Below are 20,956 nucleotides of genomic sequence, written 5' to 3'. Positions count from 1 at the left end.
TTCATCTACCTTAGGGTTTCTTTCTCTTCGCCAAATCAAAGGAAAGATGTCTGCATTTTTGACCATACAGTACTGTTAGGTAGCAGCCATGAAGATCTGTGTAACCATGCAATTGTGTATGTTTTAGTAGCAGCAGGACTGTGTTGATATGGGATGTGTTGATTGCGGATTCCCCCAGGTACACTGGAGAGGGGGGGGGGGGGCATGTTCCTCACATTGCTGTGCTCTTTGCTCTGTCTAGTTGGACAGAAAATGCAATACATAAAATATTTGTGTGCTTAAATGTTATTGACTAATGAACCAACTTATCAGTTCTTGGTCAAAACACTGAAGTTCTTGTTTTTGTGCAAAAAAATGGGAAGTGCACAAAGGTAAAACTGGTTATGCAAAAAAACTTAATGCATAAAAAATGAGTCAGTGAATGGCTACAGTACATGTCCACAACACGTAAAACAGTCCCGTGCAGGTCACTCATGTCTGTATGTGGTCCATGCCCAAAGTCTACATATCTAAAATTTAGAGAAGTACAAGAAAAGTACTTATCCTAATAAAAGCTCCCACAGGCTTATAGTACTACGGGGAGGTAAGTCCCAGATGAGGGTAGGCATATGTTAACGCCATTAGCTCAGTTGTATAGTCCATAAACTATAGACATTTACTATAGTATCAAGTCATCATAGTACACACTAGGGGTCAACATTGTCTAAGAAATGCAGTTGACTGCCTGAGTAGGTAGATCAGGAACCGCATTGCTGTTTAGCTCTGCCGAGTATTTAGCATCAGTAACGTGTTAAGGAGTCTACACTTGTAAAATCCATCGCCCCAAATTGATATGAACAACAGTGTTGTTGGCGCCATAAGCCTCATCAACTACCTAGGTTTAAAGGGGAAGCTTCATGCCTCCAGTAAGGTCCACCACTACTGTTTGCTTAATAGAGGGCCAAAACACAACATAGAGGGCCATCACACAACATAGAGGGCCAACAACATAGCTGGACAACACAACACACAACATAGAGGGCCATCCCACAAGATAGAGGGTCATCACACAACATAGAGGGCCAACAACATAGCTGGACAACACAACACACAACATAGAGGGCCATCTCACAACATAGAGGGCCAACACACAACATAGAGGGCCATCACACAAGATAGAGGGCCATCACACAACATTGAGGGCCAACAACATAGATGGACAACACAACACACAACATAGAGGGCCATCACACAACATAGAGGGACAACACACAACATAGATGGACAACACAACACACAACATAGAGGGACAACACTCAACATAGAGGGCCAACACACAACATAGAGGGCCATCACACAAGATAGAGGGCCATCACACAAGATAGAGGGCCATCACACAAGATAGAGGGCCAACAACATAGATGGACAACACAACACACAACATAGAGGGCCATCACATAAGATAGAGGGCCATCACACAACATAGAGGGCCAACAACATAGATGGACAACACAACACACAACATAGAGGGACAACACAACACACAACATAGAGGGCCATCACACAAGATAGAGGGCCAACACAAAACATAGAGGGCCATCACACAAGATAGAGGGCCATCACACAAGATAGAGGGCCATCACACAACATTGAGGGCCAACAACATAGATGGACAACACAACACACAACATAGAGGGCCATCACACAACATAGAGGGACAACACACAACATAGATGGACAACACAACACACAACATAGAGGGACAACACTCAACATAGAGGGCCAACACACAACATAGAGGGCCATCACACAAGATAGAGGGTCATCACACAACATAGAGGGCCAACAACATAGATGGACAACACAACACACAACATAGAGGGCCATCACACAAGATAGAGGGCCAACACAAAACATAGAGGGCCATCACACAACATAGAGGGCCAACAACATAGATGGACAACACAACACACAACATAGAGGGACAACACAACACACAACATAGAGGGACAACACACAACATAGAGGGCCATCACACAAGATAGAGGGCCATCACACAACATAGAGGGCCAACAACATAGATGGACAACACAACACACAACATAGAGGGACAACACAACACACAACATAGAGGGCCATCACACAACATAGAGGGCCATCACACAACATAGAGGGCCAACAACATAGATGGACAACACAACACACAACATAGAGGGCCATCACACAACATAGAGGGCCAACAACATAGATGGACAACACAACACACAACATAGAGGGACAACACAACACACAACATAGAGGGCCATCACACAAGATAGAGGGCCAACACAAAACATAGAGGGCCATCACACAAGATAGAGGGCCATCACACAACATAGAGGGCCAACAACATAGATGGACAACACAACACACAACATAGAGGGACAACACAACACACAACATAGAGGGACAACACACAACATAGAGGGCCATCACACAAGATAGAGGGCCATCACACAACATAGAGGGCCATCACACAACATAGAGGGCCAACAACATAGATGGACAACACAACACACAACATAGAGGGACAACACAACACACAACATAGAGGGCCATCACACAACATAGAGGGCCATCACACAACATAGAGGGCCAACAACATAGATGGACAACACAACACACAACATAGAGGGCCATCACACAACATAGAGGGCCATCACACAACATAGAGGGCCAACAACATAGATGGACAACACAACACACAACATAGAGGGACAACACAACACACAACATAGAGGGCCATCACACAAGATAGAGGGCCAACACAAAACATAGAGGGCCATCACACAAGATAGAGGGCCATCACACAACATAGAGGGCCAACAACATAGATGGACAACACAACACACAACATAGAGGGCCATCACACAAGATAGAGGGCCATCACACAACATAGAGGGTCAACAACATAGATGGACAACACAACACACAACATAGAGGGACAACACAACACACAACATAAAGGGCCATCACACAACATAGAGGGCCAACACAAAACATAGAGGGCCATCACACAAGATAGAGGGTCATCACACAACATAGAGGGCCAACAACATAGATGGACAACACAACATAGAGGGACAACACAACACACAACATAGAGGGCCATCACACAACATAGAGGGCCAACAACATAGATGGACAACACAACACACAACATAGAGGGACAACACAACACACAACATAGAGGGCCATCACACAACATAGAGGGCCAACAACATAGATGGACAACACAACACACAACATAGAGGGCCATCACACAAGATAGAGGGCCATCACACAACATAGAGGGCCATCACACAAGATAGAGGGCCATCACACAACATAGAGGGCCATCACACAACATAGAGGGCCAACAACATAGATGGACAACACAACACACAACATAGAGGGCCATCACACAACATAGAGGGCCATCACACAACATAGATGGACAACACAACACACAACATAGACGGCCATCACACAACATAGAGGGCCAACAACATAGAGGGACAACACAACACACAACATAGAGGGACAACACAACACACAACATAGAGGGCCATCACACAACATAGAGGGCCATCACACAAGATAGAGGGTCATCACACAACATAGAAGGCCAACACAACACACAACATAAAGGGCCATCACACAACATAGAGGGCCAACACAAAACATAGAGGGCCATCACACAAGATAGAGGGTCATCACACAACATAGAGGGCCAACAACATAGATGGACAACACAACACACAACATAGAGGGCCATCACACAACATAGAGGGCCATCACACAACATAGAGGGCCAACAACATAGATGGACAACACAACACACAACATAGAGGGACAACACAACACACAACATAGAGGGCCATCACACAAGATAGAGGGCCAACAACATAGATGGACAACACAACACACAACATAGAGGGACAACACAACACACAACATAGAGGGCCATCACACAAGATAGAGGGCCATCACACAACATAGAGGGCCAACAACATAGAGGGCCAACAACATAGAGGGCCAACAACATAGAGGGCCAACACAACACACAACATAAAGGGCCATCACACAACATAGAGGGCCAACAACATAGATGGACAACACAACATACAACATAGAGGGACAACACAACACACAACATAGAGGGCCATCACACAACATAGAGGGCCAACAACATAGATGGACAACACAACACACAACATAGAGGGACAACACAACACACAACATAGAGGGCCATCACACAACATAGATGAACAACACAACACACAACATAGACGGCCATCACACAACATAGAGGGCCAACAACATAGAGGGACAACACAACACACAACATAGAGGGACAACACAACACACAACATAGAGGGCCATCACACAACATAGAGGGCCATCACACAAGATAGAGGGTCATCACACAACATAGAAGGCCAACACAAAACACAACATAAAGGGCCATCACACAACATAGAGGGCCAACACAAAACATAGAGGGCCATCACACAAGATAGAGGGTCATCACACAACATAGAGGGCCAACAACATAGATGGACAACACAACACATAACATAGAGGGCCATCACACAACATAGAGGGCCAACACAAAACATAGAGGGCCATCACACAACATAGAGGGCCATCACACAACATAGAGGGCCAACAACATAGATGGACAACACAACACACAACATAGAGGGACAACACAACACACAACATAGAGGGCCATCACACAACATAGAGGGCCATCACACAACATAGAGGGCCAACAACATAGAGGGCCAACAACATAGAGGGCCAACAACATAGAGGGCCAACACAACACACAACATAAAGGGCCATCACACAACATAGAGGGCCAACAACATAGAGGGACAACACAACACACAACATAGAGGGCCATCACAACACACAACATAGAGGGCCATCACACAACATAGAGGGCCAACAACATAGATGGACAACACAACACACAACATAGAGGGACAACACAACACACAACATACAGGGCCATCACACAACATAGAGGGCCAACAACATAGATGGACAACACAACACACAACATAGAGGGCCATCACACAAGATAGAGGGCCATCGCACAACATAGAGGGCCAACAACATAGATGGACAACACAACACACAACATAGAGGGACAACACAACACACAACATAGAGGGCCATCACACAACATAGAGGGCCAACAACATAGATGGACAACACAACACACAACATAGAGGGACAACACAACACACAACATAGAGGGCCATCACACAACATAGAGGGCCAACAACATAGATGGACAACACAACACACAACATAGAGGGACAACACAACACACAACATAGAGGGCCATCACACAACATAGAGGGCCATCACACAACATAGAGGGCCATCACACAAGATAGAGGGCCATCACACAACATAGAGGGCCATCACACAACATAGAGGGCCAACAACATAGATGGACAACACAACACACAACATAGAGGGCCATCACACAACATAGAGGGCCATCACACAACATAGAGGGCCAACAACATAGATGGACAACACAACACACAACATAGAGGGCCATCACACAAGATAGAGGGCCATCACACAACATAGAGGGCCAACAACATAGATGGACAACACAACACATAACATAGAGGGCCATCACACAACATAGAGGGCCAACACAAAACATAGAGGGCCATCACACAACATAGAGGGCCATCACAAAACATAGAGGGCCAACAACATAGATGGACAACACAACACACAACATAGAGGGACAACACAACACACAACATAGAGGGCCATCACACAACATAGAGGGCCAACAACATAGATGGACAACACAACACACAACATAGAGGGCCAACACAACACACAACATAAAGGGCCAACACAAAACATAGAGGGCCATCACACAAGATAGAGGGTCATCACACAACATAGAGGGCCAACAACATAGATGGACAACACAACACACAACATAGAGGGCCATCACACAACATAGAGGGCCAACAACATAGATGGACAACACAACACACAACACAGAGGGACAACACAACACACAACATACAGGGCCATCACACAAGATAGAGGGTCATCACACAACATAGAGGGCCAACAACATAGATGGACAACACAACACACAACATAGAGGGACAACACAACACACAACATAGAGGGACAACACACAACATAGAGGGCCATCACACAAGATAGAGGGCCATCACACAACATAGAGGGCCAACAACATAGATGGACAACACAACACACAACATAGAGGGACAACACAACACACAACATAGAGGGCCATCACACAACATAGAGGGCCATCACACAAGATAGAGGGTCATCACACAACATAGATGGACAACACACAACATAGAGGGCCATCACACAAGATAGAGGGCCATCACACAACATAGAGGGCCAACAACATAGATGGACAACACAACACACAACATAGAGGGACAACACAACACATAACATAGAGGGTCATCACACAACATAGAGGGCCAACACAAAACATAGAGGGCCATCACACAAGATAGAGGGCCATCACACAACATAGAGGGCCATCACACAACATAGAGGGTCATCACACAACATAGAGGGCCATCACACAAGATAGAGGGCCATCACACAACATAGAGGGCCAACAACATAGATGGACAACACAACACACAACATAGAGGGCCATCACACAAGATAGAGGGCCATCACACAACATAGATGGACAACACACAACATAGAGGGCCATCACACAAGATAGAGGGCCATCACACAACATAGAGGGCCAACAACATAGATGGACAACACAACACACAACATAGAGGGACAACACAACACACAACATAGAGGGCCATCACACAACATAGAGGGCCATCACACAAGATACAGGGTCATCACACAACATAGATGGACAACACACAACATAGAGGGCCATCACACAAGATAGAGGGCCATCACACAACATAGAGGGCCAACAACATAGATGGACAACACAACACACAACATAGAGGGACAACACAACACATAACATAGAGGGTCATCACACAACATAGAGGGCCAACACAAAACATAGAGGGCCATCACACAAGATAGAGGGCCATCACACAAGATAGAGGGCCATCACACAACATAGAGGGCCATCACACAACATAGAGGGACAACACAACACACAACATAGAGGGCCATCACACAAGATAGAGGGCCAACAACATAGATGGACAACACAACACACAACATAGAGGGACAACACAACACACAACATAGAGGGCCATCACACAACATAGAGGGCCAACAACATAGATGGACAACACAACACACAACATAGAGGGCCATCACACAAGATAGAGGGCCATCACACAACATAGAGGGCCATCACACAAGATAGAGGGCCATCACACAACATAGAGGGCCATCACACAACATAGAGGGCCAACAACATAGATGGACAACACAACACACAACATAGAGGGCCATCACACAACATAGAGGGCCAACAACATAGATGGACAACACAACACACAACATAGAGGGACAACACAACACACAACATAGAGGGCCATCACACAACATAGATGGACAACACAACACACAACATAGACGGCCATCACACAACATAGAGGGCCAACAACATAGAGGGACAACACAACACACAACATAGAGGGACAACACAACACACAACATAGAGGGCCATCACACAACATAGAGGGCCATCACACAAGATAGAGGGTCATCACACAACATAGAAGGCCAACACAACACACAACATAAAGGGCCATCACACAACATAGAGGGCCAACACAAAACATAGAGGGCCATCACACAAGATAGAGGGTCATCACACAACATAGAGGGCCAACAACATAGATGGACAACACAACACACAACATAGAGGGCCATCACACAAGATAGAGGGCCATCACACAACATAGAGGGCCAACAACATAGATGGACAACACAACACACAACATAGAGGGACAACACAACACACAACATAGAGGGCCATCACACAAGATAGAGGGCCAACAACATAGATGGACAACACAACACACAACATAGAGGGACAACACAACACACAACATAGAGGGCCATCACACAAGATAGAGGGCCATCACACAACATAGAGGGCCAACAACATAGAGGGCCAACAACATAGAGGGCCAACAACATAGAGGGCCAACACAACACACAACATAAAGGGCCATCACACAACATAGAGGGCCAACAACATAGAGGGACAACACAACACACAACATAGAGGGCCATCACAACACACAACATAGAGGGCCATCACACAACATAGAGGGCCAACAACATAGATGGACAACACAACACACAACATAGAGGGACAACACAACACACAACATACAGGGCCATCACACAACATAGAGGGCCAACAACATAGATGGACAACACAACACACAACATAGAGGGCCATCACACAAGATAGAGGGCCATCACACAACATAGAGGGCCAACAACATAGATGGACAACACAACACACAACATAGAGGGACAACACAACACACAACATAGAGGGCCATCACACAACATAGAGGGCCAACAACATAGATGGACAACACAACACACAACATAGAGGGACAACACAACACACAACATAGAGGGCCATCACACAACATAGAGGGCCAACAACATAGATGGACAACACAACACACAACATAGAGGGACAACACAACACACAACATAGAGGGCCATCACACAACATAGAGGGCCATCACACAACATAGAGGGCCATCACACAAGATAGAGGGCCATCACACAACATAGAGGGCCATCACACAACATCGAGGGCCAACAACATAGATGGACAACACAACACACAACATAGAGGGCCATCACACAACATAGAGGGCCATCACACAACATAGAGGGCCAACAACATAGATGGACAACACAACACACAACATAGAGGGCCATCACACAAGATAGAGGGCCATCACACAACATAGAGGGCCAACAACATAGATGGACAACACAACACATAACATAGAGGGCCATCACACAACATAGAGGGCCAACACAAAACATAGAGGGCCATCACACAACATAGAGGGCCATCACACAACATAGAGGGCCAACAACATAGATGGACAACACAACACACAACATAGAGGGACAACACAACACACAACATAGAGGGCCATCACACAACATAGAGGGCCAACAACATAGATGGACAACACAACACACAACATAGAGGGCCAACACAACACACAACATAAAGGGCCAACACAAAACATAGAGGGCCATCACACAAGATAGAGGGTCATCACACAACATAGAGGGCCAACAACATAGATGGACAACACAACACACAACATAGAGGGCCATCACACAACATAGAGGGCCAACAACATAGATGGACAACACAACACACAACACAGAGGGACAACACAACACACAACATACAGGGCCATCACACAAGATAGAGGGTCATCACACAACATAGAGGGCCAACAACATAGATGGACAACACAACACACAACATAGAGGGACAACACAACACACAACATAGAGGGACAACACACAACATAGAGGGCCATCACACAACATAGAGGGCCAACAACATAGATGGACAACACAACACACAACATAGAGGGACAACACAACACACAACATAGAGGGCCATCACACAACATAGAGGGCCATCACACAACATAGAGGGCCATCACACAAGATAGAGGGCCATCACACAACATAGAGGGCCATCACACAACATCGAGGGCCAACAACATAGATGGACAACACAACACACAACATAGAGGGCCATCACACAACATAGAGGGCCATCACACAACATAGAGGGCCAACAACATAGATGGACAACACAACACACAACATAGAGGGCCATCACACAAGATAGAGGGCCATCACACAACATAGAGGGCCAACAACATAGATGGACAACACAACACATAACATAGAGGGCCATCACACAACATAGAGGGCCAACACAAAACATAGAGGGCCATCACACAACATAGAGGGCCATCACACAACATAGAGGGCCAACAACATAGATGGACAACACAACACACAACATAGAGGGACAACACAACACACAACATAGAGGGCCATCACACAACATAGAGGGCCAACAACATAGATGGACAACACAACACACAACATAGAGGGCCAACACAACACACAACATAAAGGGCCAACACAAAACATAGAGGGCCATCACACAAGATAGAGGGTCATCACACAACATAGAGGGCCAACAACATAGATGGACAACACAACACACAACATAGAGGGCCATCACACAACATAGAGGGCCAACAACATAGATGGACAACACAACACACAACACAGAGGGACAACACAACACACAACATACAGGGCCATCACACAAGATAGAGGGTCATCACACAACATAGAGGGCCAACAACATAGATGGACAACACAACACACAACATAGAGGGACAACACAACACACAACATAGAGGGACAACACACAACATAGAGGGCCATCACACAAGATAGAGGGCCATCACACAACATAGAGGGCCAACAACATAGATGGACAACACAACACACAACATAGAGGGACAACACAACACACAACATAGAGGGCCATCACACAACATAGAGGGCCATCACACAAGATAGAGGGTCATCACACAACATAGATGGACAACACACAACATAGAGGGCCATCACACAAGATAGAGGGTCATCACACAACATAGAGGGCCAACAACATAGATGGACAACACAACACACAACATAGAGGGCCATCACACAAGATAGAGGGCCATCACACAACATAGAGGGCCAACAACATAGATGGACAACACAACACACAACATAGAGGGACAACACAACACACAACATAGAGGGCCATCACACAAGATAGAGGGCCAACAACATAGATGGACAACACAACACACAACATAGAGGGACAACACAACACACAACATAGAGGGCCATCACACAAGATAGAGGGCCATCACACAACATAGAGGGCCAACAACATAGAGGGCCAACAACATAGAGGGCCAACAACATAGAGGGCCAACACAACACACAACATAAAGGGCCATCACACAACATAGAGGGCCAACAACATAGATGGACAACACAACACACAACATAGAGGGACAACACAACACACAACATAAAGGGCCATCACACAACATAGAGGGCCAACACAAAACATAGAGGGCCAACAACATAGATGGACAACACAACACACAACATAGAGGGCCATCACACAACATAGAGGGCCAACAACATAGATGGACAACACAACACACAACATAGAGGGCCAACACACAAGATAGAGGGCCATCACACAACATAGAGGGCCAACAACATAGATGGACAACACAACACACAACATAGAGGGACAACACAACACACAACATAGAGGGCCATCACACAACATAGAGGGCCATCACACAAGATAGAGGGTCATCACACAACATAGATGGACAACACACAACATAGAGGGCCATCACACAAGATAGAGGGTCATCACACAACATAGAGGGCCAACAACATAGATGGACAACACAACACACAACATAGAGGGACAACACAACACATAACATAGAGGGTCATCACACAACATAGAGGGCCAACACAAAACATAGAGGGCCATCACACAAGATAGAGGGCCATCACACAACATAGAGGGCCATCACACAACATAGAGGGTCATCACACAACATAGAGGGCCATCACACAAGATAGAGGGCCATCACACAACATAGAGGGCCAACAACATAGATGGACAACACAACACACAACATAGAGGGCCATCACACAAGATAGAGGGCCATCACACAACATAGAGGGCCATCACACAAGATAGAGGGCCATCACACAACATAGAGGGCCATCACACAACATAGAGGGCCATCACACAACATAGAGGGCCAACAACATAGATGGACAACACAACACACAACATAGAGGGCCATCACACAACATAGAGGGCCATCACACAACATAGATGGACAACACAACACACAACATAGACGGCCATCACACAACATAGAGGGCCATCTCACAACATAGAGGGACAACACACAACATAGATGGACAACACAACACACAACATAGAGGGCCAACACACAACACAGAGGGCCATCACACAACATATATGGACAACACACAACAAAGAGGGACAACACACAATATAGAGGGCCAACACACAACATAGAGGGCCAATACACAACATAGAGGGCCATCACACAACATAGAGGGCCAACACACAACATAGATGGACAACACACAACATAGAGGGACAACACACAACATAGAGGGCCAAAATTCATGTTGATATCAGCAGGCATGGTGTCACCAAACCTGTGATGTTCTGCTGTCACCTGGCTCCCTAAAGCCACTCTGGTTTCCCACTAAAATTACAGGAATAGCAACCCTTGTGACATCCCTGCCAACCTAGTCTCCACTTGTAACACCATCTCCTGTTCTGGGTGGTTATATTAAATTATACTTAGTAATATATTATTATATAATTATACTTACAACCTTAAAAGGGAAACATAAGGCGTGGTCATGGATGTTGCTAACAAGTACATCACCCACCTGTAACATCATTATTCCTGTGATGTCATTACATGCATTTGTTCATGTCTGCAATAATGTCACCAGCAGGGATGTCACCCCCAGAATCAGTAAATGTCACCCCATGCAGTGAACCATCCCGCCTTCCGCATGCTAAGCCTTCTGCATGCCATTCTTGGTCACCACACCCCTACTGGAGCCATAATCTTCTTCTCCACATTGTAGGAAATCTTCCAAGGTCAACACTGTAGTACTTACTCCATCAGCTTATTCTGTAATCCTTAGCATTGCCAGCATTATATCCAATGATGTCTGAAGTGAAAAGTCAGTTGAGTGGGTTAGAAAAAGTCTTAAATTTGGAGAAAATTGTAAAATATGACAATTGTGAGAGATTTTGACATAACTGAAATGATACAACCAATAAATATCCCTAGAGCTCAAGACAACCTTCTACTATCTAAAGTAATGAGCTGCCAACATGGGACAGCTATTGTTTAGGGTCTAAGGGCCGGCAAACAACACTCTGGAATGCTATTTGGACACACTGTGGAAACACCCAGTACATGACATTCGGGGAGAAGAGGAGTCCCCGGGCATGTCTGTGCCATATGTCGTAATCCACCCAACATGAAGGACAGAAAGGACAATATGCAAGATCTGCTCGGCTCCTCCTGCTCTATAACATGCTGCCTGCAGATAGGACACTACGTACAATCTGCTTGGCTCCTCCTACTCTATAACATGCTGCCTGCAGATAGGACACTACGTACAATCTGCTTGGCTCCTCCTACTCTATAACATGCTGCCTGCAGATAGGACACTACGTACAATCTGCTTGGCTCCTCCTACTCTATAACATGCTGCCTGCAGATAGGACACTACGTACAATCTGCTTGGCTCCTCCTACTCTATAACATGCTGCCTGCAGATAGGACACTACGTACAATCTGCTTGGCTCCTCCTACTCTATAACATGCTGTCTGCAGATAGGACACAATGTACTATCTGCTCGGCTCCTCCTGCTCTATAACATGCTGCCTGCAGATAGGACACTATGTACAATCTGCTTGAGTCCTCCTACTCTATAACATGCTATCTGCGGATAGGACAATGTGTATAATCTGCTTGCCTATTCCTGCTTTATAACATGCTCCCTTCAGATAGGACATTAAGTTCTGGCAGTGGTATATAAAGTGCTATATCCGGGCCGTAGTCTATGGAAATCGCAGCACGTTTATCAATAAAGAAGTTGACACGTTTTATGTATAAAAGTTTTTATTACAGAATTTTCCCCAGAGATAACCATTGGTACAGAGTGAAGACATTTTGCAGGCCGGGCGAATTCCTTGCTGTTGTTTTTACATATTTCATGGCTTTTCAATATCAGCAAGAATCCCTCATAGCGATGGTTTAGATCTATAGGCACGGATCCATGAGAAATGAGGACACAGAATGAATAGGAATAACGGCATGCTGGTAAAGGCGATGGTGAGCAATCTCCAGTTACACGTCATGTAATGAGCCCTGGAACATTGTAGACACATGCACAACATGGCGGGAAGAGAAAAATTCTACCAGGTTACAAAATAAATACCCCCCATTCTTAATGTATGCAGTTTAGAGATCTTACATCATAGGACGTATTCCTTGGCTGTGTATCCCGGATTATCTGCTTTATACAATAATTGACATTCAAACGCAACAAATTCCTCATTACATTATATAACACAAGTCCAAACAGTATTTTCCGATAACTTTATAAACCTAGAAACACCTATTAAAGGTTTTGTCATTCTATCTGCATTTGTTAAAAATATAATTATCAGTCATTTTTTCAGTAACCGTTAATAATAAAGGGTCAGATTTGTCCTAAAGGTCAGGCTTTAACTTATGAGTACCTTCATGTAAAAGAGCCATAATAATAAAAGAAATGTGTCTGATAGTAACTGCACTGCAAAACATGATCGCTGGGATTCTCTATTGGAAGATCAGTGCTTGGGTGTATGATGGAGTGGTGCTGGTGATGTGCGGGTGAGATGCTCTGCAGTGTGTATGATGGAGCGGTGGCGGTGATGTGCAGGTGAGATGTTCTGCAGTGTGTATGGTGGAGTGGTGGTGATGTGCAGGTGAGATGTTCTGCAGTGTGTTTGATGGAGTGGTGGCGGTGATGTGTGGGTGTGATGCTCTGCAGTGTGTATGGGGAAGTGGTGGTGGTGATGTGTGGGTGAGATGCTCTGCAGTGTGTATGATGGAGTGCTGGTGGTGATGTGCGGGTGAGATGCTCTGCAGTATGTATAATGGAGTGCTGGTGGTGATGTACAGGTGAGATGCTCTGCAGTGTATATGATGGAGTGGTGGTGGTGATGTACAGGTGAGATGCTCTGCAGTGTGTATGATGGAGTGGTGGCGGTGATGTGCGGGTGAGATGCTCTGCAGTGTGTATAATGGAGTGCTGGTGGTGATGTGCGGGTGAGATGCTCTGCAGTGTGTATAATGGAGTGCTGGTGGTGATGTGCGGGTGAGATGCTCTGCAGTGTGTATGATGGAGTGCTGGTGGTGATGTGCGGGTGAGATGCTCTGCAGCGTGTATGATGGAGTGGTGGCGGTGATGTGCAGGTGAGATGCTCTGCAGTGTGTATGATGGAGTGGTGGCGGTGATGTGCGGGTGAGATGCTCTGCAGTGTGTATAATGGAGTGCTGGTGGTGATGTGCGGGTGAGATGCTCTGCAGTGTGTATAATGGAGTGCTGGTGGTGATGTGCGGGTGAGATGCTCTGCAGTGTGTATGATGGAGTGCTGGTGGTGATGTGCGGGTGAGATGCTCTGCAGCGTGTATGATGGAGTGGTGGCGGTGATGTGCAGCTGAGATGCTCTGCAGTGTGTATGATGGAGTGGTGGCGGTGATGTGCAGGTGAGCATTTATCAGAGTTTCTACACCAGAAAACTGGCGTAGAAGCCCTGAAATAGTCGCAATTGCTGCTCTATTCATCTCTATGGCGCTGGTGGAGTGCCCTTGGCATTGAATCTAGTGGCAGCACCATGTATGCCCGGCCGCTCCAGTTATTGTTGTACAATGGGGGTGCAATCAACTATGTTCTCTTGATCCATAGGGGTCACACAAATGCCCCCCCCCCCATTGATCAGCAAGTTATACCCTATGCTGCTTTTTATATTACATAACTGATCAGCAAATTAGGCTCTATCCTGTTTTGTATACTAGATAACTTGTGGTGACTGGGCAATCCCTTTAAGCTGGCCATATACTATGTAGCAAAACATAGTAGATGCATCCGCTTTGTTTGGAGCTGTCAGTAGGGTCCCGGCTTCAAAGTTTTTAACCTGCTAATATAAAATGAAAGCAATGAGGAAATTGGCATATGTCACAAAGAATTCTGTGAATATGCAGCATCATGTTGGAAACAGAAGGTGGAGGCACTCTTTAAATATCTTTGGGTAAATTCAATTTACAAATATACATTTAAATTACACCGGTAATATGGGATATAGGAGAAGGCAGGACCATGTATGTGCTACAATCCTAATATCCTATCACAAATGGTTGTTACACATACATACTATGAAGATTAAGAAATGACACACAAAATATCTATAGTCCATGCTGGTAATGGGTCTATAGACTGTATGGGACGCATGATCCCAGCGTAGAAGTGAAAGGAGGTGGAAGTCAATGGCATTTTAGGAAAACATAGGTTAAAATATGTAAAACTTTAAATACCAAGTTTTCATCAAAGTCACAGTAACCCATGAGATGTCACCATCTGTAGGCTACATGCAGCTCTGAGCTATATAAAACTATCACAGTCGCTAAATAAAACCAAGCACAAATATTATAAGGCGAAGAGAAGTGTCAGTATAAAGTGACGGGTATTTTTATGTGTCGCCACATACTGCTGGCCGGCAGTAAATCTGGAACTGATGGGAAACATTGACTATATTACTAATTACTTGCTATTCTTACTCATATTATAGGATGTTGCTTACTCATAAATATACTTGGACCTAACATACAGAGAGGTCTAAAAGGGATCCTCCAGAAGTATAAGAGTTTAGCGATGCGAGCATACACATTGGTGGGGGGAGGTGAGGGGGGGGATTTATTATTCGTGTTTTAAAGGAAACAAACCACCTGAAAAACATTAAAATACCTATAACTACTCACGTCCATCTTGGCCCTGGCGCTGTCCGTCGCTAATCTTGACACACCGGGATCACCTAGAAAAGAAACTTATAATTAGCAGTCCAGAGAGCAGGGACAAGATGTCCGGCGCTCTGGGCTGCTAATTATGTACCCCCTCGCACTTCTCTCCCCCGTGCTGGGAGAGGAAGGTGACGTCATGCATGAATTCACACCTCTCGCATGACGTCACCTTGCACGCCCATGCTCCCAGTATGGGAGAGGGAGGTGGCGAGGATTTGCATATTAGCAGCCCAGAGCGCTGGTCATCTTGTTCTAGAATTCCATGCTGCTAATTATACCTTTCTTATCTAGGTGATCCTGGCGTGTCAAGACTTGCGAAGGACAGCACCGGGATTAAGGTGAATAGGAGCGGGGTTGAGTATTAATAGGTTTTTTATGTTTTTCAGGTGGTTGGCTTCCTTTAAGCACATTTTCCTATCAATTTTTTCCCCGCATGTATACATGGGAGGGAGGGTTATAGTTAGACTAGGTTCACATTTTTTTTTGCCATAAGTAGTGAGGACACCTTGGGGCGGACTCCTGACATGTCCTTACGGCATATGGCACAGACGTATCCCCTGTGTGTTTATACGGTGGGATACGTCGCCTGGTGACTCCTCCTCCTACTGAATGAGGGGAAAGATTGAACAACGGCAGCAGTAGGGGTGTTTCCCCCACTGATGTCACTGTCCTTATATGGACACATATTCGCTGGGGTGAGGGTTACAATACGTTCCATCTGCCCGTGATAGGCTTTTATTGCCTCCGCTTAGCCTACACGTCACTTAGCCAGAGGGAGCAGGATGCGTCACATACCAGTCAGAGGCGACAACTAATCATCAGTCTCCCAGTATATGGCAATGGGTCCGGAGCTTTCTCCAAGTATATGTTGTACCAAGAACTAAATGTGAACCCAGCTTTAGTTTATCTCTCAATTTATGTGACTTTTTCAAATGTATCAGTTTATAAATGTAGCTTTGCCCCACTGCTCAACGATTTAGACCTTTTTTTTAGGATAGGAGCACCATCTACTCTGTCTAGGCACCCAAATGATAAGTAGGTCATTTGGGTGCCACTGGGGTCTACTTTGAACTGATTTTATAGGGGGATACTACAATACAGTTATTTCCTTCTGGAGATCCCTTTTATAGAAGCCAACATCCGTCATCGGTGCCCATCCCCCCCTGCAATAAATCCACTCTACTTCTAGATGATGATTTACAATAAGGAAATACTGTGTACATTCCAAAGTCCATGGGGAAAGCTGTTGACTTTACAGTATAGTGGTTCTGTCTTGATTTTCTTACAACTATTTACAAATGTAAACTATAAAATATCCCCTTAAATACATATGTATAAGTATCTAAGTATTTACTAGACGGCCGTGCATGAGGTATGATGACCTTATTGTACAGTAATGTCGCTCAGAGGGAGTAATGCTCCAGAAACTCCTTCAGTCGTGTAGGATAATCCGTCATTACACCGGTGGCACCCAATTCAAAGGCCCTTTTATATTCTTCTTCATTGTTTAGCACCCAAATGTAAACCTAGAAATAACACAAAGAGTTAATAATATATCATTTGAGCAACAGGTTCTAGTCCTATGTGGTAAAAGTTTGGTTTTCTAGGGTGGGGGTCCAAGACCCCGAACCTCCATGATCATGTGTTTTTTATCTGCCTTTACTGCTAGTTTTATAAAGTGTGCAGCTCCATTCTTCATGTAGTGGCCAAACCAGGTTACTACATCTCAGCTCCAATTAAGTTCTTTATGGGTTCCATTGATGGAGGAGGCCAAAAAGCTGATTGTGGGGTTGTCAGGTGGTAGACCTCTTAATTCCCTTTAAATCTACCATCAAAAATCAAGCATTGCAAAAGAGGGACATTTTTTCATAGATCCAGACTGTGGTAATCTTCATTTATTTGTTATCCATGGCCTCCTTCCTTCTAAAATCAACTTTTATAACTACTCTACGGAGCCTGAAGGGTTCCTGGGAAGCCCCTCCATGCTGCAGCTTCACAGGATGTATGACCATTCTCCCCTCTGCACCCTCAGAACTGCCCCCAGCTTCATGTAGTCTTATTGCAGGAGAGGAAGTTTTAGCACACAGTAGGAGGGGAAGTGCTCCTGCACAGTGTAACAGCCTGTCAAGTTGCAACACAAAGGGGTTTAGATTTTTAGAAGTAAGGAGGTCATGGATAATAAATATAAGAAGATTATCAAAGTCACGGTGCCTGGATCTATGAGTAAGCGTCCCTGGTTTATCGTGCTGGATATTTCATTGTAGATTTCCTTTAAAGGAAACTGGTGCCGGTGCTTAGTTTCGTTAAAACTTTATAGCATAAACTTTATAGCATAAACTGCTTCGGCGCTGCGTGCGCACGGTCGCGCGCAGCGCCTTCTGCTATAAAGTTTACAAAGTGTTAAAACCGCGATACCACGGTTTTAACACTAACGAAACTAAGCACCGGCACCAGCTCACCCTGAGCTGGTGCTCGGTGTTTACAGCTTAAACCTACCATTTGAAATGGTAGGTTTCCTTTAAAGAGGACCATGTCCAATTCTGAATGATATAGATATTTTTTCTCTCTTTGTATCATTGATCATTTTTTTTTCTTTTAAATCTATCCACCTGTTCAGGTTTTGGTCCTTATAAGTAAATAAGCAAATAAGCTCATACTAGCCAAGGGTGAAGTAATCTTTCATTTACAGAAAAGCAAACATAGACACACCCCGGGATAAAAATAAAGATTATGTTTTGAATTGAAGGATGGACTGCGGCTGTGAAATAATGGGAGGACACTCAGCATGTTGTGTATAGTGACAGTACTGTAATTTTGAAGAGTAGCCCAAAAAGACTGAAAGAGTAAATTTAGATGAAAAAAAACCTTTCATGTAAGAAGTGTTATTTATCTATTGATGTATATACACACATATAATGGTATTATATTTAGACTGACCTGAATCCCTCGAGCTTTCAGATGCTCAAATAGGCACTTTCTCATAATCAATCTGCAACAAATAAAATGAATTATGTCAAAACATGTAAAAATGATGCCCTAGTTCCTGAATCCTCACTAGTCATGAACCTGGCACACAATTCTGTAGAATGTCGTTTTTATACTCTAGTATTAAGATTCCCCCCACTTAACTTTTTCAGTTTTAATTCTCATAGTCTATATCACAAAACCTGAGGCAGTGAAAGTGGCCCTGTACCTACCCAATAACATAGGGGTAGGTTCTCAGGGTGCGTTCACACTTTCAGTTTTTCAGATCCAGGAATGGAGTAATTACATTCTGCAATTACCCTAGATCACCATTAGTTTATCATTCTATATGGAATCCATAGATGGGGTTCCCCCCCTTCCTGACTCCTCTTTATAAGGCGCTACAAGAAATTTTGAGATGGGTATGCTGGTGGAAATGGCGGTGTTACAGGCTGACTGATCCACACTGTTAGGCCTCAGTCTTTTGTGTGGTTTTTATGTATGTTTGTTTAAATCCTTGGCAATCCCTTAAAGAAATAAAATTAAAGCACTGCTTACGCGTCTGCCAGCCACACGACAAACTTGTGACTTTTGCTCATTTTTGAGGGATCTTTCAGCCTATGGGAAGAATCGAAATGCAGAAGAATTAGTTGACATGTAATGAAAATGTAATTCCTTTTGCACAGTACACTGCTCACTACAAGAGTACTTTAGAGGACATCTACCATCAGATTACTGTGTCCTACTAAGCAGTTCCTATGCTACTCAGGACTTCCTTTATTAGAACTGTATATGCCGTGATTCCAGGAATATTGAGTTATAAAAATTATGCTATCCTGTCTGGGGCACTCCGGCTATGTCACCGAAGTCAAAGCACATTGTCTTATAATTTATTCCTTCCCCCTGGTGAGTATGAGTGGGATGTGGGGGCGAATAAACTAAAAGACAAACCGCTCTGAGGTGCTCTTGTGGCGTAGCCCGAGGCGTCCAGGACTATTACAACTGCTGATGGGGCCTGTAAGTGGAACATCTGCTGATGTCACCCTTGTCACGTTACAGGAAATCAGAGTAGCCTGAATTGGTGAGAAAGATTCCATCATTCTATCTATTCAATATAATAATGGTCCAAAAATATGGTGCACGTTATGGTCAGCCACATCCAATTAGTGCTTTTTGATGAAAATTTATTACAAAACTATCTCATGTA

At 44.6% G+C, this 20,956-nt stretch overlaps 1 protein-coding gene across 1 annotated transcript in view; it reads right to left on the bottom strand.

The window, feature by feature from the left end:
- Positions 1-14,696: 14,696 nt before the first annotated feature.
- Positions 14,697-20,956, bottom strand: part of GDPD1 (glycerophosphodiester phosphodiesterase domain containing 1) — a 52,469-nt gene continuing 46,209 nt past the window's right edge. Inside the window, exons 8-10 of the mRNA XM_072138012.1 lie at positions 20,308-20,367; positions 19,723-19,774; positions 14,697-18,311 (exon numbers count right to left, since the gene is read on the bottom strand). Coding sequence (XP_071994113.1) covers positions 18,189-18,311; positions 19,723-19,774; positions 20,308-20,367 — 235 coding nt within the window. The 3' untranslated portion in view covers positions 14,697-18,188. The remainder of the gene's footprint in view (positions 18,312-19,722; positions 19,775-20,307; positions 20,368-20,956) is intronic.

This window comes from Engystomops pustulosus, chromosome 2 (assembly GCF_040894005.1).
Source record: "Engystomops pustulosus chromosome 2, aEngPut4.maternal, whole genome shotgun sequence".
Classification (NCBI taxonomy): Eukaryota; Metazoa; Chordata; class Amphibia; order Anura; family Leptodactylidae; genus Engystomops; species Engystomops pustulosus.
The sequence above is the reverse complement of the archived record's forward strand: the minus strand, read 5'-3'. Positions and strand labels throughout refer to the sequence as shown.